Genomic DNA, 25,976 nt, shown 5'->3' on the forward strand with positions numbered 1-25,976 from the left:
ACAGTCCATATATACTAGCGCCAGAGGAGCCAAAGGTTGTCAGTGTGCAAATCAAAAGAATCATTTAGTTGGGAAACTATAGTGGTGGTGACGCTAGCATATTAGGTGATTTTAATTTGAAATTTTATCCAAGAATTCCCGAAAAATTTGTTCCTGAATGGATGTCTGTTCTCTGTGGACTATCTTTGTAATCCATGTTTATAAATCTGCACTGTGAATGAAAAAATGCTGGGTTTTTATGCCGATTTGAGAATGATGTTAAAGTTGTCAACTCAAATCGGCTTTTCCCACAGATACACTTCAAGAAGACTCAGTCCGTTGAAGTTGAATAAAATAAAATAAAAATAAAATAAAAAAAATAAATGATTCTTTTAATTTGCACACTGACAACCTTTGGCTCCTCTGGCGCTAGTATATATGGACTATAAGCGTTATGCTAGCGCCAGAAGCTAGCTGTTGTGAGTTTAATATAGGCGAGTTCGAGCAAAACTAATAGCAACCGCTCGCTACCTGGTTGTGATTATTGGAACTACAAAAAAAGTGCAATTCCCAAAATGCTTGCTGGTACCTATATGGAACTCGACTTTAAATGTAATATTTTATTGAATTACCAACAGTGGGAATGATGAAAATGGATAATAAAGGTAAGAAAAAGTATTACCTTTCACTTAATATATATTGTTTCTGTTTCGGGAGATTATTAGAGCTTCGCAAGTGTATTTATGTTTACGAACTGATAGGTTATATGTTTGGTTCTTGGTGCAGATTATGCTAATCACGAAAAAAAATTTGAAAACACATTGGAAAACACTGAAGACTGGAAATAATTGGTGATTCTCTATCCAGGATATGTAAACTTTACAGCTGACTCTATGTACTTTTGTTTCATGCGGTACAAAATCAAACATTAACATTTTTCTGCCATAAAGTTAATTAATTCGAATATTTTCACTTGCCTTAACGTAAATTAACAAATTTCTTCCAATATTTCGCTATCTAAAATCCTGACAATTGAAAGGGTTAATCAAAAACTGCATTTTATTTCAGCTTTTTTCAAAAATGTATGGAGTTTGACAGCGATTTTACTTTTCATCACTTTTTTTATGCAGCGCCTCTAAGCGGGCGATAGCTTGTCAAAAACGCCTATAGAATTTTATGCGCCTTCAGCGACATCATCACTATAGTTTCCCAACTAATTTGACATAAGTTTTATCCAAATGGGGACCTTTCGCTTGGATGTCTGTTCTCTGTGACACAGTAGCCGAACAGTGAGCAAGTTGACAGTTTGCTAGAAAAATCGGAAAAAAGTTCACTTCTAGATAGAATTAACAAAAGAGCGAATGTCGCAAATGTAAACAAACCGGGTGAGAGTTACTTTTTGCTGGACCAGCATTAGGGAAACCAACCAGAGCTGCCACAAATACAGATATTTGTGCATGCATAAATTTGGGACCCATCAATTATTTCAGTTGCTGTGATATTTGGCTCTACTAATGTTCCTGAAATATAAAGTACTTCATGAACTATTTATGTTATTTAAAAGATTAGATCGAGAAAATTAAATACTCCGGAGAAAACAGTATGGTCCCAAATTTATGCATGCACAAATATCTGTATTTATGGCAGCTCTGAAACCAACCCTCACTCGGTTTGTTTACGCTTGCGACATTCGCCCTTTTGTTAATTCAATCTTCACTTTTTTAATTTTCTCAATGTATTGTAAGTTTCCCACCTTATGATGAATATTAAACGAACCGAACCAAAATCGTCGCCAGATTCGTCACGAGTGCAAATTTGGTTTATTTTGTCAAGTAAATCAACGGCTCTTCCGCGAAACTAAAAAAGGATGTTCAATTCTTTTCGCACTCACACGAAATCTCATTGTGGATTGGCAATGCGTGCGTGATGTCAAAAGTAAAATATTGTGCTTTGCAAGAAATCTTTTCATTCTCGGAAAGTTCATAGCAAGCTGTCAAAATAATTCTGTATTGAGCGAAGCTGACGAATTTTCGTTAATTGAATATCGATATTTTTCACATATCGATACGTATACTCAGCTGAGAGCATAATCAGCAAAAATGCTCGCATCACGTGACGATCTGCATTTAACATTTGTTTTATAACACTCCGTTTGACTTGTTTTATAACGTGTTAACATTTACAAAGCTGTTATATGCATGCTGCAATTAACTATTTCGAAAAAAAAACTATCGAGATTTCGTCCACGAATATCGGTACCAGTTATATCGATACATTATCGCCCAATGCTGACCTCGCCAAATATTGAAGGATGTGCTTTTGTCCAGAGCTGCCATACAAATAGATTAATTTCTATTGTTTAGATATTTGCAACCCCATTCCGTACTTCTTAAATTTTGTTACTATATTTACACATATTTTTATACTTATGATATTCAATGAATTTATATAATACATATTTTTGAATGTAAGATGCTAAAAGACATTTTTTTATGTAGTTTTAGTTGCTAAAGCGTCAGTAACAATTGCACATATAAACCAAAAAATATTTGGCCACCTTTCCTTGTTCTCGTTGCGGTGATTGACGATGCGGGTTACCGCCGCAACAGGATGAAAATTTATGTAAATAACCGCAATATTTCCTTCTGTTTTTTTTCTCGCTAAAAAGCTAAACATCGATGATTCGCGGTTTTGCTGATATTGTTCAGGCGTGAGAAAAAAAGAGGGAAGTATATTTTTGATTTTTTCGTTACTCACACGTTGACAGTTCGTTACGAGGTTTCCTGTAAGTGCGAGCAGCCACGAAATCTCTTTTACTGCTTTCAACGCGAATTCGTGACTACAAAAGTGAATGAAATTTTCAAGCCTGTTCGCACTTACACGAAAACCCATGCCGAATTGTCAAAACTTGTGGGAAAACATAGAGTGACTATATACAGAGTGGCGACAATGTCAAAATTGGAATGATAATTATCTGTCAGTGTCATTCCAATCGAGCAGACGACCTATCCAACGCGTATGCAGGAAAGAGAAAGAAAAACATTGGAAAAACCGCATTGCATACATTTGGGATGACTTGTCGCCACTCTGTATATAGTCACTCTAGGAAAACAATAGCAAAAATACTTCCTTCTCTTTTTTTCTTACAAAAACCAAACAAATATCAGCAACTTCGTATTCGCGAATATGTGTCGACCAACATTTGAAAGGGGCGGATAAGCCAACTGTCAAACAGAACGAGTGAGAGTTATTTTTTGCTGGAGCAGCATAGGAAAATGAACTCTCACTCGTTCTGTTTGACAGTTGGCTTATACGCCCCTTTCAAATGTTAGTTGACATGTATACAAGAGATCGTGTAGGGTGTAGCATCGTAGTCGCGAATGTGTACCTTATGGGGTTTCCTGTATGAGCGAGCGGGTGTCGATTTCTTTTAATATACACTAGGGCCCCCAGCTATATAGGATTTTGTGTTAGTGTGAGCATTGCTTTTGCGCTCATGTCTTCGAATGAACATTTTAGGTGATCGCAGTGCCACCATACTGCTTATTGCCACTTGCGAAAAACCGTTGCAAGTTTTTACACACGGTCCAAGCCTAGCTTGGATGTCTGTTATCTGTGGAGGGGCTATTGTGCTTAATACCACAGAACAGAAGTGGAAGTTAAAATCAAAACTCGTAACTCCAACCTTTTACAGATACTAGCGAACCTGGCGGTGGAAAGTGGCTTTTTACACGGAAAATTTACTACACAGTTTTCCAACTTTAGACTAGCTGACCCAAAGCAAAGTTGCCAGAACTATTCTATGAAATTCTTGTACGGAAATGGCAAAAAGGTGTTAATAATCTTTATGCTCACGCGACCAAACCAACAAAAACTCAATCATGCATGTATCAATTTAGTTATATAGAAGTGAAGAATTTTCTAGGAATCTCAAAAACAGTGCATTGGTAACAATGATTTACATTCGTCTAACATAAAACTTCACTTTTCGGGCGAGAAACAGATGATGCCGCTACAAAAGTTAAGTTTGCTGCTACGGAAATATCGTATTAATCATTCTTTTACAAGCACACTAGCCGCACACTAGCATAAAAGTGATCCAGATGTGTTGACTTCACCTATTTTTTTCGAAAACGTCAAAGTTGCCACCGTGTGATCAAAATTAGGTGTTTTTTCATCTCTCAAACATGCTAATGTAGTTGCCGCTAGCCGCAGGTGATCAATAATAAAAATCAAAATCTATACCAACGCGACTTTTGATTTTACTCCTGTTTTATACGTTACACCAGTTACGCATATCGTTGGAAGTTTAGCATAGAGATTGCTGACAAGAATATTACGCACACATCGCCGCGTATACGTATACGCGATTTGTTTGCATCTGGAGTTTTTTTTTCGTTGCAAAGTGTTTCCCGATGCATAAAAACCACCAATACAGTCGCACATCAACAATTCTTACATAAAATTTGTTTAAGATCACAAGCCGCATGTTGATTTTGATTCTCGTCTCGATGATACATTTTGAAAATTCATAACACTTTTCTTTCTGGCATTCTTGCCAACTCGTCTAAATGCTCCAGTCTCGCCACTAGGGACTGGTGAGGCTGTCAGATTCTACATATGGTCCGTATAGCATTTATCAGTTTTCGTTTTGCTCCCACTTGCTGGTTGGAAGTATTAAACAGGAAGCAATTAAACACTGTATTTTTATTACAATTTTACTATTATTAGCTGTTGTCTCCGTTATGAAATTCAACTAGTCGAACCAACTGAATCTGTCAGTTCGCTCAGTCAAACCAAAACAACAACAAAAGTTGGGTATTTTAATCCCCCTGTGTCTTGTCTAATTTGCCTGGACAGTGGGTAAAGTGATGAAATATGTAGTTATGAATTCTTTTTTTTACGATATTCCTAATTTAAAAAGTTTTTGTATAGTTGTCTTCTGTAAGCTATTTCAATTTATTGCTTCTTATAAATTCAAATGATTTGCTCCCGTTGTACAATGCATGTCGTTTGATTCCCCAATTAATTTGTATTATCGGTCCATCTAAACGAAAGCATCATCAAAAACAACCCAAATTTTGAGATTGCTCTTTTTCATCCATTTTCAATCCGAACTTCATTTTCTTTGCCTCGCTTGAAAGTTATGACCCAAAACTGACACCCAAGGTAAATTTCGGAGTATTTTGTTGACTAATGGCCGCTTCAGCGTCGGCTGCGGAACATCTACCACTTGTCTCCGGGGACATTTTTGTATTTTGAGATAATTCATTTTGCAGCACATCAAATCACATCGGCTTGGCAAAATAACACTAATGGAACTACCCGGTACTTGGGGGCAATTTTGAATTTTAGGATGATTCATCTTGCGGAACGTCAAACCACATCACCTTAGTCTTATGGTATGATTATTGAAAGTATAATAAAGACATTTTGAAGGCAAATGGTCACATAAGCATCGGTTCTGGGAATATCCGGTACCTGGTTCGGCGGATAATTTTTTGTGCCTTCTGTTAGGCTCAAGCTTCATGCGGAACATCGAATCACATCGCTTTGATAAAATGAAATTGATGGAAGTACAATGGTGTCAAATAACCACTCCAGTGTCAGTCGTGGGACCCGGATTTAGTGGCCCATTGAGCCCATTTAAGGGTACATAAGGTATTTAATTTATAATGAACCGTAAAACGGGATGATTCAGCACAAAGCAAAGCAAAGCCATGGGTATAAACTTCGTCTTGAGAATTTGACCCTTCTTTATCGACAGACTTCGCAGCCGGTTATTGGAGTACAGGATAATTACGGGGTTAGTGCAACGATCCTACGATAATTTGCGCAATGCTGTCAATTCTATTTTTAGAACGAGAAATAGTTTTGCAATGCTTTTTCAGTCGCTTAATCAACGTGTTATCAACCTTTATGCAGCCAAAAAATAATCTATGTTTAAATTTTAAAAAGAATAGGACGCGAGTTAGAAAATCACGGACGTGATTACCTTTTTAAAAAATACAACTTCACTACTCGTTAGCCTAAAACGAACTGAACTTTTATTTCACATGTGAGTTTAACTACAGTTAATAATGCAAACGTTGCACCCCGAAAGCTGCTACGTTCCATCGATGGTTGCCATCCGCTCCGATATCGATGTCAGCATGTTTCGATGCCCTCGTTCTGGTCGCTTCGTTGCTAACGTGGTGGTCAGCAATTCTAATCGTCGCCGTCCGGGTGGCTCCGATGCTAACTCGTCCCCCTTTAGAGATGAGGTTCCGTCCGAATCACCTCTCCAAAGGTCAATGGTCTGATAATTGGTTGGATGTCCCTCGGTGGTTCCTTCGCTGATGGATCGCTGGATATTTGCTTAATTTTGACTGTAGCCGATCTGTGGAGAAAGATTTTCAAAAGAATCACGATACCTGTTATCATGCAGGGGAATGCGAATATTCCCCCAAAAATGGACCAAGCTGGCCATTCTATGCTCGTATTATTCAGTCGGATGTATTCCATCTCCTTTCTCATTTCCAGGTGCAAGTGGTGTAGGTGTTCCAGGCTCAAATTAGCTATGGTAAGTTGCTTTTGAATTGTTATGCCGTCCAATGGTAGGTGAATTGGATCTCCACCCATACTCTGTATTTCGTTGGAGTAGGTAATGTTGTTGATGTTGACTTTGCAATCTTGAAACGTTATTAAAAAGGTTCCGGTAAAGGTACGATTGATAAGCCCACAAGTTGATGTAAAAGACATGTTGTTGTCCGAGTTGATGATGATGTTTTCGTCGTTGATTATGATGATTTCTTCCTTAGGTGGGTTCATGGTGTAGTTACAATTTGCTTGCTGTCCGGAGAGTAACTTTGGTATACATCTAGAGCTATCGAATGCCACTTCGTGAAGTTTGTAGATTTTTGGTTCCAATGTGTAGACAATGAAGTTGCCGGTTTCATGAGCTAGGTAATTTCTGTTCGTCAAATGAATTTGTTTGTGATTTGCTGTTACAGGAAAAACGTGAATCTTGTTGAATATCCTTTTATCCAAGATGGGAGTTTTTATCATGAGGGTTAGTTCCTTGCCGTTGGTTGCAATCGTTGAGTCTGCATAGTTGAGTGCTTCCACAGCATTATGAACTGTAATATTTTGTTTTGATAGATCTTGATATAAAATTTCTATTTCCTCTTGACTTAGAATTTTCTCATTAAGAATTCCTGCTTTTGCCAAAGATATGCTATCTACAATTTGTTCTAGTTTTTCTGCCAAATATTTCAAGTTGAGTAAAATGTTTATTGAATAAATTTCTAATGATTTTGAATTTGAAAGCTCTATTGCATCTTTTGTTTTAAATACAAGTTCCTTCATTTGTAAATTTAGTGCTCTATTTATTCTAATTTGTTGATGGTTATTAGAAATAAGGTCATTAATTGAAGTATTCAAAATTTTCAAGTCGTTTGCGTCCGGACTTCCGGCTATAAATTTCCAAGCTGTTCCTAAACTGTTCCAACGTTTATGCCGTCTAGAGGGGGCCAAATTTTTCAAAGTTTCATGAATCTGTTCAAATGTTTGTTTCGTGAGGCTTGTAAACTGATTGGATTGCAATTGTTCAAATTGAATTCTAAGTGTTTCTACGTGTGTTTTCAAAGAAGTAACATTGAAGTGGTGAATATAATAATGGGATGTTTCCTGAATTCTAGCGGTTCCTGAATCGAAAACAATTATAGGGAGATTATCTATCCTTTTGACATCAATCTTTTTGGTATGAATTAATTTTATAAACATGAGAATTATAAAGGACCAAGTCCTGGGTTTGGCCAACATCACCGAGTTGGACTTTTGGTGGCAGTCCTCAGGAACGGGGGATCTTCAAGCAGGCACTTATGGGTAGTCCGTTTTACCGTGGTTACTTCGGGCCAATGGTGCCGATCGGGATCAGGTCCTCGGTGTCTTGTAGATCGCTTTGTGGTATGCAGTGTTTGGCTCTTTGAACCAAAAACTAAGTACAATCGGGCTCTTTGAACCCCACAAAAATTATTTTCACTTAAGAGTTTAATTGCACTGATTATTGAAGATTTCTACACTGCACTATCACGTATACTCTTCCCGTCCAGGAGGATCTCGCCGGAGCCTCCAGTTAGAAAATCACGGACGTGATTACCTTTTTAAAAAATACAACTTCACTACTCGTTAGCCTAAAACGAACTGAACTTTTATTTCACATGTGAGTTTAACTACAGTTAATAATGCAAACGTTGCACCCCGAAAGCTGCTACGTTCCATCGATGGTTGCCATCCGCTCCGATATCGATGTCAGCATGTTTCGATGCCCTCGTTCTGGTCGCTTCGTTGCTAACGTGGTGGTCAGCAATTCTAATCGTCGCCGTCCGGGTGGCTCCGATGCTAACTCGCGTCATATTTATTTTGCAATGGCGTCGTATGCTATGTTTTAATTTTTGAATAACTTGAATTCGTATATGCAAGCTAATTAAAATTGCATGTCGTCATCTTTCGGGAATTGAACCGCCATCTTCTGATTCATAAGCTCTCACCGTATGATCCGCCCCATCTGCATCTGCAGAACAGACAGTGAAACTATCTTTACACTTGAGACAGTTGATAATGTCGATAAATGACATATATTTTTGCTGCCAGTCTAATTGCGAAACTCTATGATCTGACAGTATATGTGCTGTAAACCGAATGAAAGCTTGGTATTAGTTTGTAAAGCCACTTTAACACCCTGAAGCAGCTTTAAAGCAGTTTGAAAGCTGTGAGCCTAATGAAAGCGTCTACTGGTTTATAAAGCCACTTTAACACCTTTAAGCAACCGTAAAACGGCTCTATGTTTAAGACTGTTTAGAATCAGATTGTTTAGCAGAAAAATTCGCTATTAAGCTTGTTTATCAGCTTGTTTATGGAGAAAAGCTGGTTTGGAAAAACTTAAACTAGCTTAAACATCGCTTGGTCAAACACCATTTGAGTGCTTACCCAGGTAACCAATAAGCATTAGTATAAGCAGTAAATCAATCGTTTATTAGCATCCCTGGCGTTTTATACTGCAGGTTGCTGTTTATCAGCCTTTTGACTGCATAACTGTTCTAAATTGGCATCGATAATTCTATTTAGATTCTTCTTGTCGGTAACTAGCTGCAAATAAGCATTGTCAGCACTATAAGAGGGCTAGCAGTAAAGTAGCCGCATATTTTGCCAAAATAGCATTTAAGTAGCATTTAAGGCAACTTAAATGCTTATTGACTTGCATTTAAATTGCATTAAAAATGCTTATTGGTTACCTGGGTACTTTATGCAGCTTGATAAAACCTTTTTTCACCTCAATTAAGCTCCATTGCAGCTTTGAAAGCAGCTACTCAAGTAACAATTTCAGGCTGATCAAACGCTTTTATAGCTGAATTTATTCTACCTGTGGCTGAACTATGGTTTAGTATTAGAAATAAAAACCTTTTTTCAGCTCTTAAACATGTAAATTTGGTGATTTTATCAAGCTTCGTACTTGCTAATAGCTGCTTTCGAAGCTGCAATGGAGCTTAACAGAGGCTTTTGCGCGTTTTTAAATAACCAATTTGCGCAAAACTGGAAACAAGGCGCACGGAGGTTATATAAAGGGCGATATAATCGCTTAACAACTGTTTTTTCTGCCTTAAGCGAAATAGGCTGTATAAGTTCTCCAATTTCGGCTGAATAAGTATTGTAGAATTTTTTACATAATTTTTATTCAATGCATATTCAGCTATGGCTGAATAATAATGGCTGCTAAAATATTTAATCAGCGCATAAATGTTTCGTGGGAGGGCTGTTTATTAAGATGACAAATCGTTTATTTAGCTAGTATAGAACAATTATTGAGAATATTGACGGGTTGTGGAGAGGTTGAAGATGCGCCTAATCTGCTTGTGACACTATTATGTGAAGCAGCTGATTTACAGCGCATTGGTTGGCTGCTTAATCATTTATAGAATACAGAGGCCTTTGCTTAAATTTATTCAGCGTCTACCACCTGTATTCAGAGTTAAATCAGCTGTGACCAAATCAGTAGCATTTTAATTCAGCTTCGATGTTTGTTGGGGTACCATACAACTATAAGTTTACTTTAATATGTTATCACAGAACAGAAGTGGAAGTGGAAATCCAAACACGTACATGCTACTTTCTACAGATACTAGCGAACCTGGCGATAGCGAGTCACTTTTATCCACGAAAACACACGAACGTATACGAATGCACACAAAAGCATGTGAAAGCTGCTGTTTATTTCAGTTTCGCTTAAGGTTGTTCAGATAATCCAATTTACACTTAGTTCTATCCAAAAATATATAAACTTGTTACCTCAGAGCTTTTCATAAAATTTATTGCGGTCGAATCCATTGAATCTAAATTGGTTTGTGTAAAAAGCCAAAGCCATGGATTTATACCGTCTCTAGACATTACCCTTTTTTATCGACAGACTTCGCAGCCGGCTGTTAGAATACAGGAAAATTACGGGGCCAGTGCAACGATCCTACTGACTCTAACTAGCAATCCCCGCCAAGCCGAGATGGCTTGTTAGACCAGCATCGTACCTCGAAGCTAACTAGGCGGTGCTAACTGGTTTTTGTATGTGACATAAAATTGGTTTGTGTGTGTGACGCCTATGCCTGTAAATGCATATGTACATGCGTGTATACATATATACGTAAACATAATGACAAATATATTTTGTTCTTGTCGAACTGAGTCGAATGACAGTCGCCATTATGGCTCGAAGAAGCTGGATACATAAATGCATATCCAGCTTTTTACATGCTATAATGGCGGACGGCGTTCGTAATATTTAGATAGCATTTTTGACATTTTCTAAATACATCGCACGTTTTCTTTCCGCACGTTCCTTTAGTTTTAACGTGAACGTGCGGAAAGAAAACGTGCGATGTAATTACGAAATGTCAAAAACGCTGTCCAAATACAAAGTAAATTGATATATACCAGGTATGTGACCATCGAGGGTTGCATTAGTGTGTGTAGAAAGAAAAAGAAATAGTTCTGAAATATGGTGGAACTTGCATGAAAATTAAAACTAAATTAATTGTAATTAATTAATGCAGCTATATTATTCCAGAGAAATATTTGAATATTTACAATGAAATGTAAGGAATATATTTTTAAGTCATTTGCACTTGTAGCCTTCTTTATTATGCGTAAAAAATTTGAGAACATGGGTGACTAACTATTTCGATGTGCAATTGAAAAATGAATTAATGTTTCTAATACTTCACGATCAATACGGTATACGGTTGCTTAAATTAAAACACGTTCCATCCAACATTTTGCTTGAATGATGCTCTTGAATATCTGCATTTGATGTCTTCTTTTAAAAAATAGTTTTATTCGAATAGATGCTTGTGCTACTGCTTGAAAATCTTAAGTTGAAGTCACTGTTCCAAGATGATACCTTTTTATCATAAATTTACCCTTCTCAACACTACGTAGAAAACCATAAAAAGTAATCTTAGATTGCTACAAAACGGTCTTAAAAGATAATTAACACTTTAAAAGCTTACCAGAAATCAAACGAAAAATATCGCGGGCGGATAACAATGTTGCTCATGCTGCTTATTGAACAATCATGTCCGAGCATTTTAAAAAAAATCTTTTTTGTTTTACTACTTGTAGGAAAGCGATATAATGACATTTCTTTGAGACATCTTGATACCGTTTTGACGAAAAAATTTCCGCTTGCAATTTGAAATGTTGCACTTCATTGTATTCATGAAAATACATACTAGACATAATGTTCTAAGCATAAACATAAAAACTGTGAGAAAAAAATAGACAAATCTTGCGTATCCAACGATTTTTTTAAAAAATTAACTAATTTTCCATACAAAATGCTCGAAATCTCAGAACTAGTGTAGATGTGTTAGTGCAAAGTGTATATGACAGCTCGCATTGTCATATACCTGGTATATATCAATTTACTTTGGTCCAAATATTACGAACACACTAACACAGATAATACGGTTCGCCATTACGACTCGTAAAAAGCTGGATAAAATTATTGAAAAATATTCTTCTTTACGAAGAAAATGCTCACTTATGTTAAACAAATAATATTTCATTCAGATTTTCAGGTTTATATACCCAACGATAGGATGCGTCTTGAAAACTGCTATCCAAAATAACAGTCAATCAAAATATCAATCAATCCGGCAAGAGCACAACTCCTGTGACTTGTGCTCTATTGTGATAATAGAAACGATATTTAGATAAAATCATGCATTTTCCATTTTGGACTTATGGCCAACATTTTGCATCAAATACTCCTATGTGCGAAGTAAAGCTGAAATATTTAGACGAGTTGAGGAATTTCGTTTAGACGAAATTTTGAATGACAAGTGCACTCAAAACAAGAAGTCGTCAAAGTTCTTACTTATTGGTAGAGTTTTAGACCAGACCGTAGATGCCAGGTTTTGCTCGAACGATTGTTCGAACTTCCACTTCTGTTCTGTGTTAATACCCTAGACAGACATACAATTGTACCAGCGTTGTACGTGTACAGCGTTGTACATGTACAACGGAAGGGTGACAGACATACTACTGTACGTTGTACGTGGTTGTGCTCATCACCGATAATCTATAATTGCATGGTCTAAGCGTTGTTTTTTGTTCCTATTCTCGAAATGTAAACACAAATTTCAAGATGCCGAGCGTTTAGCGTTAAATCTTTGCCAAAATCTTGCAAAATAATAATTAATTTAAAATTCTGCTTAGTTTTTGTTATCACAACTACCAGTCATTGGCGCTGCGCGCAGTAAAAATCGAGCAGTTGTAGCTTCGTACAACGGTGAAAGAGGTAGGTACAGAAACCACCGTTGTACCACTTTGCTTGCGTGATTCTATCGTTGTACACGGTGACAGACATACAATTGTACAGGTACAACGCTGGTACAATTGTATGTCTGTCTCTGGTATAACGCACGCTCTTAGATAACTACTGGACTATGGTAGTTAGGCTGTTTATTCGCCGTTGATCGGCTTTCCAGCGGTTTTGCAGCTCAAGTACGATCTGGGTAGCAGCCGCATTGACCGCACCCCAGACGTCCGAGCTAGAACACATCCTTTGGACTAAGTTATCTGGAGTAGTGTCCTGTCCGCTAACTGCCATCATGTTGCTTCTCACGCCCGCGAAACGAGGGCATATGAAGAAAGCATGTTCTGCAGTTTCCTCAACGTCCGCGCATTCGGGACACTCGGGGGACTCCGCATGCCCAAATTTATGCAGATACTGTCTAAAACAACCATGCCCTGACAGAATCTGTGTCAGGTGGAAGTTGACTTCGCCATGGCGCCTGTTGACCCATCCGGATAGTTCCGGGATAAGTCTATGTGTCCACCGGCCCTTTGTGGAATCAGACCATGCCCGCTGCCATGTGGTCATCGAGGCCGATCTTGTGGTACTCCGTATGCCTCTAGTTCCACGTTGGTTGAAGCACTCTACGTCCTCGCTAATGATGATACCAATAGGCATCATACCCGCTAAGACGCAGATTGCGTCATTTGAAACTGTGCGGTACGCACTCGCCACTCTTAAGCACATGAGACGATAGGTGCTTTCCAGCTTGGCTATGAGCAAAACGTTCAACACGACGTTTGAACATTGCTTTAGAGATCTCAATGCACAAGCATACCAATACATTATTCCTGGTGTTGATTCTTGATACTGAATTAGCACCAGGAACAATGTGTTGGTACGAAGGAGATAAAAAGAGAATGTGGAACAGCTTCTACTCGAAAGCGCGGGAGCATTATTGTCTCATTAACTCGTTCATCTTTAGCATTGAACAATTTACTATACCACATATGCCATATTCCTATGGCCTGCGCTTCGATTCCATTTTTATTTAGTTACGAAACTAATGAGCAAAACGTTCAATACGACGTCTGAACGTTGCTTTAGGGATTAGCACCAGGAACAATGTGTTGGTACGAAAGGGATTTGAATATAGTGCGCGATTGTCATGCATTATTCGCAAAATTTTCTCATTAACTCGTTCATCTTTAGCATTGAACAACTTACGCACATTGCTTGTGGTATTCTGCAAAGTTATATGTCTATTTGCCACCGTTCGCAGGCATCGCAGTCACAGTAAGGTATTTATTCTTGAATTTGGTTCAATAGGTAAATTGAACGAAAAGTTTTCGGTTTGTAGTTAAAATTCAGAGACGAGTTTGCTGATAAAGTAAACCGTCGTATTCCGTTGTTATTTAAATAATAGGGGTATTCACGTAGCGCTTGCTATGTTGCGTATACGAAGTATTGCGTATTTATACTGCCGCTACTCACATAACAGTTCTATATCCATAGAAATCGGAGCTGCAATGCGAATTGCGGCAGTATATATATGAAATACACCGTTTACGCAACATAGCGCTACGTGAATACTCCTAATGTTTGTTTGACGCTTAAAATATAGAAATGCAATAATAAAAAAGCTGCGTTTTGATTAGTATTTTTCGCTGGTTGAACAGGTAAGCTAAACCCCCACTAGTCGCCACTGGTTACAATAGAAATCACATAATTGCTGCATCTTTTATGAGTCGATCGGTATCTAAACCATGAAAATCCATTCATATTTGGCAGAGCTATTACTGTTCAAAATCTTTCATTCTTTCGTGGCACTGGGTTGAATCCAAATTTTGCATTGACACCCTGCGGTAAGACGTAGTTCTACGTCAAAAAAACACGAATCAAATGTCACTGGTTTCGTAAAAATTGGTTTATAATTGTCAAAGTTATGACAATATCAATGACTCGGGTATGGGACTGGTATCCGAGTACATTTCAACTTTATGTTAAAAGTACCCGCATATGAGTCCCACCTGTTTCAATCGTTGTTTTCTGCAACAAAATATTAAGACTAACTTTTATTTTAGTTGCAATGATTGAGTCATGATAGAAAGCAAATACTTTGTACAAATGTGGTAAGCATAATTACGCGTAACACGAAATAAATAACAAACAATTGTACTTATTTCAATCGTCTTTTTCTCAACATAGTGATTTTCGTTATGGGACTGATATGCGGGGACCGGCAGCGTAGGCTTACTTCAAAATAATTTACAACTTTTACCCGGTATAAAACTAAAATTACAAAGCCGGTTCCAAAACGTTTCTCTGCTTGATCCAAAAACATCTGTCCTATATTTAAATCAAAAGACTTCAATCATGTGTAAATACAATTTCGTTTATTCTAGGGTATTCTGTGCCGTGGCTGTGACGTATTAACAAACCACTATTTGGTGCTGCCAGTTCCCAATAGAAATAATTATTATAAAGCATGCATCCGACAAGTTAACATTCAATGGAAAAACCAAAGAAAAGATGAACTGATCAAGCTCGATTCTACGAACTTACTTCCTACATACATTATGATAGAGAGTAGTATATCAGATAGAGTAAAGGTTATCGCCTATTGCTCTTTATCTAAGATACCATCATGTGCCCGACGATGTTTGCTTGAAGTTATTGTTAAAAATGATAATTGCTATTACCTAAATATTGAATATATATTTGTGGGAATAAAAGATATTCAAGTTCTATTTTCACGGTTTAACTGCAGGTATTATCAAGTCAGTTTTAAAAATATTAGCTCCAACCTGTATAACTCCAATTGCTACACTTTAACACATAATAAAAAACTGGAAACAATAAAAAAAAACATTATTACAAAAAATCCTTCAAACTGGATTGCAAGGGAGCAGGAGAAGTTGAATGAGGATGTGTATTTTCAGCGTCAAAACTATTTTTATTATTATTACTACAATGAATTAGAAGATGATGACGATGATGACAAGAATCTTCAAACGCCTACTCGTAAAATATATAATGTAAGCCGTAATTTCTAACATGAGAATGATAAAAATAACCTATATTTTAATAATAGGGTCCGCCGCCTCCAACTTCATCTGAACCTTATATTGTAACACCGATTCACCATCATCCTGAACTAAAGGAACAATGTGTTCGTTTGATAAACTTCGAATGGCCGCGGTCAAGAATGGCACGATTTTTGAGTTTGGAAACATCGACAGACACCTTACCTACCTCATTGATACTGTCGCAAATGATCAATGGAATTAATACCGTCCTTGGACACGCAAAACTTACTAATGTTCCAGCAGATAGCAATGCTGTCTTTTTAGAATCGGTCGTTGTTGATTTTCGTTATCGTGGTCGTGGAATTGGAACCTATTTGGTAAATGAAGCTGAACGCTATTGTACTAAGACCTTAAATATTGATAATGTTTATTTGGCGACATATGGTCAAGAAGTATTTTATGCGAAATTAGGATACATATTTTGTAATGCCATTAATCTTTTTGGCACTAACACAACTCGAAATACATCTAGTAAAAAACATTGGATGAAAAAGGTTCTTTCTGATTGGAAGATTGAATATTTAGATAGTAGAAATAATGAACTCACAGCATCTCCAACATTCGTTACAGAGAAAAAACTTCATTCACGTGCGCACATGTTGACTGAACATATTGGTGAGCACAAGCTCGGTGTAGATACTCGCTTATGTGTGGATGTCGCGAGCCTAGTTGATGTATGGGATGCTCGGTTAGGTGCGCGATTCGTCAGTAAAAGTCAGCCTGTTCGATCAACGTGTTCGTCCGTACATAGAGGCTTTGAGGAAGGTTTCGATAGAACTTCAATTAATGATCAATCAAGCGTCAATCTTAGAGAGTTAATCAAAAATATTCGCCATGTAGTCTATAAGCCTGCTATGAAAACAGAAACTGCTTTATGTGATTTAATAATAAACATGCATTCAATATAATTTATTTTTTATTAATTATAGTCTGTATTTTTTTTAAATTAGTGTTTACGGCCAACTCGGTTGTAAAAACCGCGCTGGTAACTATGACATTTCCATACAAAACATGTCAAGCCAACTGAACACCGAAATAGCTATCGAATGTCCTGCGGAACAGTAGAAATTTCTTTTCTGCAACCATTAAGACATAGAGATTTCTTTTAAAAATCACTTGTGTGCATCATAAAGGTTGAAATAGTAATGAATGCGCACCTGCGCACAGATTATTGTATTATGTATTGTTCCTAGACGTTCCGTGAGATATGGATTTCTTTTAGCTGGCCACAACGAAACTCGCTTCCGTTGTTTTAGTAGTAGGGTAACCAACCTATTTTGGACCCCATCAGCAGCTGTACATAATTTGGACACTTCCGTTTGATTTTGCTGTAAGTGTCCAAATTATGTACAGCTGCTGATGGGGTCCAAAATACGTTGGTTACCCTAGTAGCAGCAGCAGCTTTAGCTGTAGATTTATTTATAATTAGCGTTCAGAAATGTAGTATTTAAGTATAATTACTTACAAAAATCGGTCTTCACGTGTCTCTTAGCCTTATGAACAAATCTAATCTCAACACTTTAGTATTTAAGTAGGGTTTTAATTATTTTTAGCTGCATGATTTTAATTAGGTATTTTAATAAAAGAAATTAATTTTACTTTAATATAAGAAATAGCCCAGTTTTCATAAGCATTTTTGTAATAATAATTGTTTTAATGAGCAACCCTACAAATTATGCATCCCTAGTTCTATGATTCACACAACCTCACCATGCATTGCTGTAGGGACACACATTGTCAAGCTAGGTAGGACTGCGTAACTCACCCGCAGTTAGTTGATTATTGTATTCACATACGAAAGGTCGATAATAAAATATCTAGAAAACCTGACTTAAAACATGGTGTCAGAAGTGGGATACCTGTGACTTTAGCTGCAATTTTCATATTCCGCGTGCTCGCATAGTGTAGTTCGCGTAACGGAACCAGAGCAAGTGCTGGTATACTTCTAATAGGCTTTGAAAATTGCACGAGAAAAAACTGTAAAGTGAAGCGAAGATGGCTACCGGATTCGATCTTCGACTGCCTCAGCCTCTCGATTGTGCCAATTTGGCTAAAGAATGGCCTCGTTGGAAACAGGCATTCGGCATATATTTGCGCGCAAATGGTAAAATCACTGAAAGTGAGGAAAACAAAATTGCCATCTTTCTATGGCTAATTGGACCCCGCGGTGTGGAAATTTTCAATACATTGTACCCGGATAGAGCAAGTGCCGAACATCTTTTCGGTATTGATGTTGGTGTAAGTGCTAATGACGAAGAAGAAGCTGGCTTTGATGATGCGGTTGAAAATGTAGTACCTGACCAGCCACTAACACTTGCAAATGTGATTGAATCGTTCGATGATTATTGCCTTCCGCGCAAGAACATCGCAATGGAAGCTTTTAAATTCAATACCATTGCACAGAAAGAGAGGCAAACTTTCAACGAATTTGAAACCGAACTTCGTACACAAATACAATACTGTGAGTTCAAATGTCAGCGTTGTCAGGCTTCTTATTCTGATCGCATGCTGCGCGATCGAATAATAATTGGTGTGCAGGATAAGCAACTCCAGTTAAAACTCCTCGACGGACGAGATGATCCTCTCATGAAAGTTGTTGAAACTTGTAAAGTATTTGAGGCCGCTTCCGAAAACAAGCTTATCCTTGATCGCAAAGTGAATCTACTGGATGTGAAATCGGTTGAAAAGCAAACGGATGACGACCAAAAGGAGATTGCAACCATTGCCCGCAAACTGTGCTACAATTGTGGAAAGTCATTCAACCAAAATCACCGTCGCAGCTGCCCGGCGGCTAACGTGAATGCTTTGCATGTGGTGGTGCAGGACATTTTAGCAAGTGCTGTCGTCGCAAATTGGAGAAAAAGGAAGACAACAGTGTAAAGCAACAAACGAAGCACGGACAACTGGATAAACAAAAATCGGTATTCACGCTAAACTGGAGTGACGTAGGTGAGTCTTTTGTTTTAGATGAGGTTGGCAATGCATGTGTGAATTATTCTAATGGAAATGTTCATTTGTATAGAATAAATTCGACCGGGTTAAGCAGTGAGAAGGCATGGCACAAATTTATCATGTGGGCAGCATAAAAGTGCGTTTCAAACTAGATACTGGCGCCGATGTAAACTGCATACCGATTGATGTTGTAAATAAACTTGGTGTGCCGATTCATAACGTAAATAATGCTCTTGTTTTGGATTACAGTTCTAATAAAATTAAAATTCATGGAATAGTAAATTTGACTTGTTCTGATCATACAAAAGGTAATAATCACAGTGCGGAATTTTTGGTTGTCGATTCGAATTTTGAGCCGTTGTTGGGTTTACAGACATGCGTAAAATTCGGACTAATCAGTCGGCTAAATAGAGCTCAGTTTTCTGCCAGCAAAACAGAATTTCTTGATGAGTACCGTGATGTCTTTGAGGGATTAGGAAAGTTTCCCGGGAAGTGTTCAATAGTGCTCAAAGAAAACTCTGTACCAACCCTGTTCTATAGAAAGCGCATTCCTTTAGCCTTGCACGACAGAATTAAAACCGAACTTAAGCGAATGGAGAAGGAGGATATTATTTCATATGTTGACTATCCTACTGACTGGGTGAGCAACATGCAAGTTGTGGAAAAATCTAACGGTGCATTGCGAATTTGTCTTGACCCAAAACCACTGAATCAATGTATCAAGCGTGAGCATTATCTAATTCCAACCCAGCAGGATTTGTTCAGTCGCCTATCAGGCAAACGTGTCTTTACGGTGCTTGATTTAAGCAGTGGCTTTTGGCAAATGGAACTTGATCGGGATAGCTCTGATTTAACAACATTTATGACTCCGTTCGGACGCTATCGGTGGAACCGTGTCCCATTTGGACTTAACAATGCGCCTGAGATGTTCCAGCGTAAAATGGTACAAATTTTTGGGGACATTTCAGGAGTAGAAATATACTTTGACGATATGGCTGTATGTGGAGCTGACGAAGCCGAACATGATGATATCTTGTCTCAAGTTATGCATCGTGCCCGAGGAAACAATGTGAAATTTAACATCGATAAGTTGCAGTTCCGTACAAGTCGTGTTAAATTTATGGGAAATATAATCGGAGATGGAGTTGTTCATCCTTTAAAAAAAGATGTAAAGGCTATCACTGAAATGCGAAAACCAGCGAATGTTGCTGATGTTACGCGGTTCCTTGGTTTATGCAAGTATTTGGGAAAATTTATTCCAAACCTTTCCCGGCGTACATTGAATTTCCGTAAATTGGCTCATAGTGTTGCTCCGTGGGAATGGAGAGAAGAACATGAAAAGGAGATGGGTGACATTTTAAAGAAGATTTCGGAAGTACCAGGTTTAGCCTTTTTTGACCAAAGTAAACCCATTACCATTCAAACTGATAGTTCCAAAGATGGCTTAGGATGTGTCTTGCTTCAAGATCACGGCCCAGTTGCATACGCTTCAAAAACATTAACTAAGACTGAGCAGCGATGGGCCCAAATCGAGAAGGAATTACTGGCAGTTGTGTTTGCATGCCAACGGTTTCATTATTTCATTTATGGTCGAGAGTTTGTGGTTCAATCTGACCATAAACCACTTGAAACACTGGTCAAAAGAAGTATTGATGATGTAACTCCTCGACTACAGCGCATGTTCTTAATATTACTTAAATATCCTGGACTGTCTTTAATATATACTCCGGGAAAGAGTTTGCTAGTGGCCGATTGTCTTTCAAGAGCTGCTCTCCCGGAAACTGGCGAGGTTCAGGAGGACTTAGAACATGTTATTCATACACTTGTCAAAAGGGCATGTATGTCAAACGAAAATTTTAACCTATACGTAGAACATCTAAATCAAGATGAACGCTATTTGCGTGTCATCAAATACGTCGAAAATGGATGGCCTCCGTATCATAAGTTAGACGACTTGAGCCAGCTCTTTTATAAGTACCGTGAAGAGCTTCATTATGAGAACGGACTTCTTTTCAAGGATCACCGTTTAGTGATTCCCACAGAGTTACAGAAAATTATATGCAAATGGTTGCACGCACCACACTTGGGAACTGAGAAGACACTATCCAGAGCAAGGACACAGTTTTTCTGGCCGGCAGAGGTGGCATAAACCGCAGCGCAGACCAAAAGACACACATTCTTAAACAACACAACACTCGCCATGCGGTGTGTGTTCGCCCACAAATTCCCTTCAGTGTCTCTTTTGCTAAACACGCTCTTTCGTGTTTTACGCGCACCAACAAAAGGCAGTCGCAAACGCAGAGTGATAAATTTGCTGCGTGCTTTACCACACCAAGAGCCGCACTCTGCGCGGCTGGATTGTACACCCTGCGCTGGGTCAGTTGAAGTGGTGTGATTCAAAAAAACATTTTTACTGTTGCGGTGCCTGATCCGTACTAACTTAACATAGACCATATTAGTTGTTCAGTGCAGCGTGTATTTTCACTTTTAAAAGGGCAGAAAATTTGTAAATACAAAACAATTTTTTTGCGCAATTCCGCACGGAGTGTGGCAAAGGGCAGCACCAAGTGCTGTTTGTCACTCACTGGGCGATTTTCACCGAGTGCTGTCGTTCGCTGCCACTCCGCTTTCGCTCGTACGCTGTGTGCATATTAGCTGTAGAGGTGTGTTGCCGAATCGCTCTGTGCGACAAGGCATAATATTGGAACATTGGGCGCATAGTGTGAGCGAATGACAGCCCTGCTGGCCGGGAATGACAAATGATATTAAATAAATAACCACGAACTGAACGATCTGCGAGAAGTTTCGACGAAACAATCAAAAGGAACCACTCCCCAAGAAACATTTATCCGCTGAATAAACATTTTAGCAGCCACAATTATTCAGCTATAGCTGAATATCCAACGAATAAAATTTATATAAACAACTGTACAATACTTATTCAGCTGAAATTGGAGAACTTATACAACCTATTTTATTCGACTCGGTAAAACCCTTTTTAAGCAGTTACATCGCCTTTGTGAGCTTTGTTTCCAGCTTTGCGCAAATTGGTTATTTAAAAACGCGCAAAAGCCTCTATTAAGCTACATTACAGCTTCAAAGCAGCAATTAGCAAGCCTGAAGCTTGACTTAGATGTTTAAGAGCTGAAAAAAGGTTTTTATTTCTAATACTAAACCATAGTTCAGCCACAAGTTGAATAAATTCAGCTAAAAAACGTTTGATCAGCCTGGAATTGTTACTTGGGTAGCTGCTTTTAAAGCTGCAATGGAGTTTAATAGAGGCTTTTGCGATTTTGTTTAAATAATCAACTTGCGCAATTTTGTCAATTCTATTTTTAGAACGAGAAATAGTTTTGCAATGGTTTTTCAGTCGCTTAATCAACGTCTTATCAACCTTTATGCAGTCAACAAATAATCTATTTTTAAATTTAAAAAAGAATAGAACGCGTCATATTTATTTTGCTTTGGCGTCGTATGCTATGTTTTAAATTTTGAATAATTTGAATTCGTATATGCAAGCTAATTAAAATTGCATGTCGTCATCTTTCGGGAATTGAACCGCCATCTTCTGATCCATAAGCACTCATCGTATGATCCGCCCCATCTGCATCTGCAGAACAGACAGTGAAAATATCTTTACACTTGAAGCAGTCGATAATGTCGATAACTGACAAATATTTTTGCTGCCAGTCGAATTGCGAAACTCTATGATCTGACAATCTGTGTGCTGTGAACCGAATGAAAGCTTAGTATTAGTTTGTAAAGCCACTTTAACACCCTTAAGCAGCTTTAAAGCAGTTTGAAAGCTGTGAGCCTAATGAAAGCGTCTACTGGTTTATAAAGCCACTTTAACACCTTTAAGCAACCGTAAAACGGCTCTATGTTTAAGACTGTTTAGAATCAGATTGTTTAGCAGAAAAATTCGCTATTAAGCTTGTTTATCAGCTTTGGAGGAAAGCTGGTTTGGAAAAACTTAAAGTAGCTTAAACTTCGCTTGGTCAAACACCATTTGAGTGCTTACTTTATGCAGCTTCGATCGCTTGAAACCAACTCGTAAACAGCAATTGCTCATGCTGTTCCCGAAAAATGACGACATGCATTTTTAATTAGCTTGCAAATACGAATTCAAGTTATTCGAAATTTAAAATTTAGCTGCTTATGACGCCAAAGCAAAATAAATATGACGCGTTCCATTTTTGAAATTAAAAATACATTTTTGAAATTAAAAAATAGATTATTTTTGGCTGCCTAAAGGTTGATGAGACGTTGATTAAGCGACTGAAAGAGCATTGCAAAACTATTGCTCGTTCTAAAAATAGAATTGACAGAATTACGCAAATTGGTTATTTAAAAACACGCAAAAGCCTCTATTAAGCTCCATTGCAGCTACCCAAGTAACAATTTCAGGCTGATCAAACGCTTTTATAACTGAATTTATTCTACCTGAGGCAGAACTATGGTTTAGTTTTAGAAATAAAAAACTTTTTTCAGCTCTTAAACATGTAAGTTTGGGGATTTTATCGAGCTTCGGGCTTGCTAATAGCTGCTTTCGAAGCTGCAATAGAACTTAATAGAGGCTTTTGCGCGTTTTAAATAACCAATTTACGCAAAGCTGGAAACAAGGCGCACAGAGGTTATAAAAAGAGCGATATAATTGCTTAACAAGTGTTTTTTCTACCTCAAGCGAAATAGGTTGTATAAGTTCTCCAATTTCGGCTGAATAAGTATAGTAGAATTGTTTACATACATTTTATTCGATTCAGCTATGGCTGAATAATAATGGATGCTAAAATACTTAGTCAGCGCATAAATGTGTCGTGGGAGGGCTGTTTATTAAGATGACAAATCGTTTATAGCACAATTATTGAGAATATTGACGGGTTGTGGAGAGGTTGAAGATGCGCCTAATCTGTTTGTGACACTATTATGTGAAGCAGCTGATTTACAGCGCATTCGTTGGCTGCTTAATCACTTATACAATACAGAGGTCTTTGCTTAAATTTATTCAGCGTCTACCACCTGTATTCAGAGTTAAATCAGCTGTGACCAAATCAGTAGCATGTTAATTCAGTTTCGGTGTTTGTTGGGTCGTTCAGGATTTGTCACCTGAATATCCGTTTCATCGCGTCTCGACTGACATTTACGAATATGGGGGTCGTGATTGGCTTGTACTCATTGATGCATATTCTGGCTTTATATGTTGTGAGCGATTGGAAGATAAAACGATACGCAGCGTTTGTAAACTATTCGATCGATTTTTCACCAGCTACGGTTATCCAACCGTGATCTGTAGTGACAATGTGCCATTCAACTCACGGGAGTGTGAAAGATACGCTAACTTAAATAACATTATGTTTGATTTTTCAAGTCCCCGATATCCTCAAAGCAATGGACTTGCAGAAAAGGGAGTAGCAATTGCTAAAAATATTTTAAAGCGATGTTACGAAGCGGGAGAAGTAGATCAGTTCCAATATCGGTTACTCGAATACAACACGACGCCAGTTGTTAGCATGAAATTATCTCCCAGTCAATTGTTTTTCGGAAGACTTGTGAAGACTCGACCACAGAGAACAAACATCCAAGCGAAAGGTCCCCACTTGGATAAAACTTATGTCAAATTAGTTGGGAAACTATAGTGATGATGTCGCTGAAGGCGCAGAAAATTCTACACTAAACTCACAACAGCTAGCTTCTGGCGCTAGCATAACGCTTATTGTCCATATATACTAGCGCCAGAGGAGCCAAAGGTTGTCAGTGTGCAAATCAAAAGAATCATTTAGTTGGGAAACTATAGTGGTGGTGACGCTAGCATATTAGGTGATTTTAATTTGAAATTTTATCCAAGAATTCCCGAAAAATTTGTTCCTGAATGGATGTCTGTTCTCTGTGATTATACCATATGCATTCACCTATTATATCCTCCACACGGGTGAATAACCCAGGATTCCTTTTCTGCTCGGCGCTGATTGATCGCAGGCTTGAAACCTCGTCGTTGCAGCAGTGACATGGCACCAGACTTGTTATAAACACCTCCCGGTGCGACACGGCTGCCAGCAGTCCACATACGCACGGCAATGGGTGCTTTCGATAATAGGACGCACTAGCGTTGCTACATACTGCCATGCTCCTCAACAACGCAAAAACCCGATCGAAGTGCCTTGCCTTCCGTTAGGCACCAACGAGCACGGTACTAACGACGGGCCATATGACGGCTTGCATGATTTCGTTCTTTGCTTTCTTTCTCATTCGTTCATATTCGGTGTACGTCACTGAGTTGTCAGGACGTTTGGGCACCGTTCTCTTGCCGTGCTTTTGCCTTGCTCGAGCAAGTGCCGGCTGGTGTACTGGCACGCCGTTTCGCTCGCAAACTAAAAAACCTTTATAATATACTAGCTGACCCGACAAACTTCGTATTGCCACAAATTAACCTGTGTTGTACATAAATCATGAATCTCGGATGATCTTTGTCACTATCTCGAGTTTTGCAAGCCCCCCAGTGGGCGGCGCTTCCGACGGCGGGTCACCGGCAACACTCGCGACCGGCTCGTCCTGAATGATCTAGTGTTACTATAGATAGTTTTTGTGGTCTTGTTAGTGATTAATGTTTTATGGAAGAGTCTCGAATTTCTCGAGTTGGATTAGTTTTTGAGTTTCGCAAAAATTTCTGTTTTATTTGTATGAGAGTCCATATCCCCCTACCACAGGGGTGAGAGGTCTCTAACTATCATAAAATAAATTCAAGACTCAAAAATCTACATGCTAAATTTGGTTCAATTTGCTTGATTAGTACTCAAATTATAAGGAAATTTGTATTTCATTTGTATGGGAGCCCACCCTCTTAAAAGGGAAAGGGGTCGTAATACACCACAGAAAAAAAATTCTGCCATCTAAAACTCTCACATGCCAAATTTGGTTCCATTTGCTTGATTAGTTCTAAAGTTATGAGCAAATTTGTATTTCGTTTGAATGGGAGCCCCCCCCCCCCCTCCTAAAAAGGTAAGAAGTCCTAATTCATCATGGGAAAAATGGTTGCCTCCAAAAACACCCACATGCCAAATATGGTTCCATTTGCTTGATTAGTTCTCGAATTATGAGGAAATTTGTATATCATTTGTGTAGAAGCCCCCCCT

The 25,976-nt window shown here is 38.3% G+C and overlaps 1 protein-coding gene across 1 annotated transcript; it reads left to right on the forward strand.

The window, feature by feature from the left end:
- Window positions 1–14,762: 14,762 nt before the first annotated feature.
- Window positions 14,763–16,959, forward strand: LOC128745871 (uncharacterized). The gene is made up of 4 exons (XM_053842938.1): window positions 14,763–14,771; window positions 15,211–15,843; window positions 15,900–16,582; window positions 16,845–16,959. Exons 1-4 carry the CDS (start codon window positions 14,763–14,765, stop codon window positions 16,957–16,959), a joined length of 1,440 nt encoding a protein of 479 aa, XP_053698913.1.
- The last annotated feature ends 9,017 nt before the right edge of the window (window positions 16,960–25,976 follow it).

Source organism: Sabethes cyaneus, chromosome 1 (assembly GCF_943734655.1).
Source record: "Sabethes cyaneus chromosome 1, idSabCyanKW18_F2, whole genome shotgun sequence".
NCBI classification, from domain to species: Eukaryota; Metazoa; Arthropoda; class Insecta; order Diptera; family Culicidae; genus Sabethes; species Sabethes cyaneus.

Bases quoted from the DNA above. Each gene is read 5' to 3' on its own strand.
- LOC128745871 (XM_053842938.1), top strand. The intron at 15,844-15,899 runs GTAAGCCGTAAT...TTTTAATAATAG, and splicing joins CTACTCGTAAAATATATAAT to GGTCCGCCGCCTCCAACTTC. The intron at 16,583-16,844 runs GTTAGGTGCGCG...TTTTTAAATTAG, and splicing joins GTTGATGTATGGGATGCTCG to TGTTTACGGCCAACTCGGTT.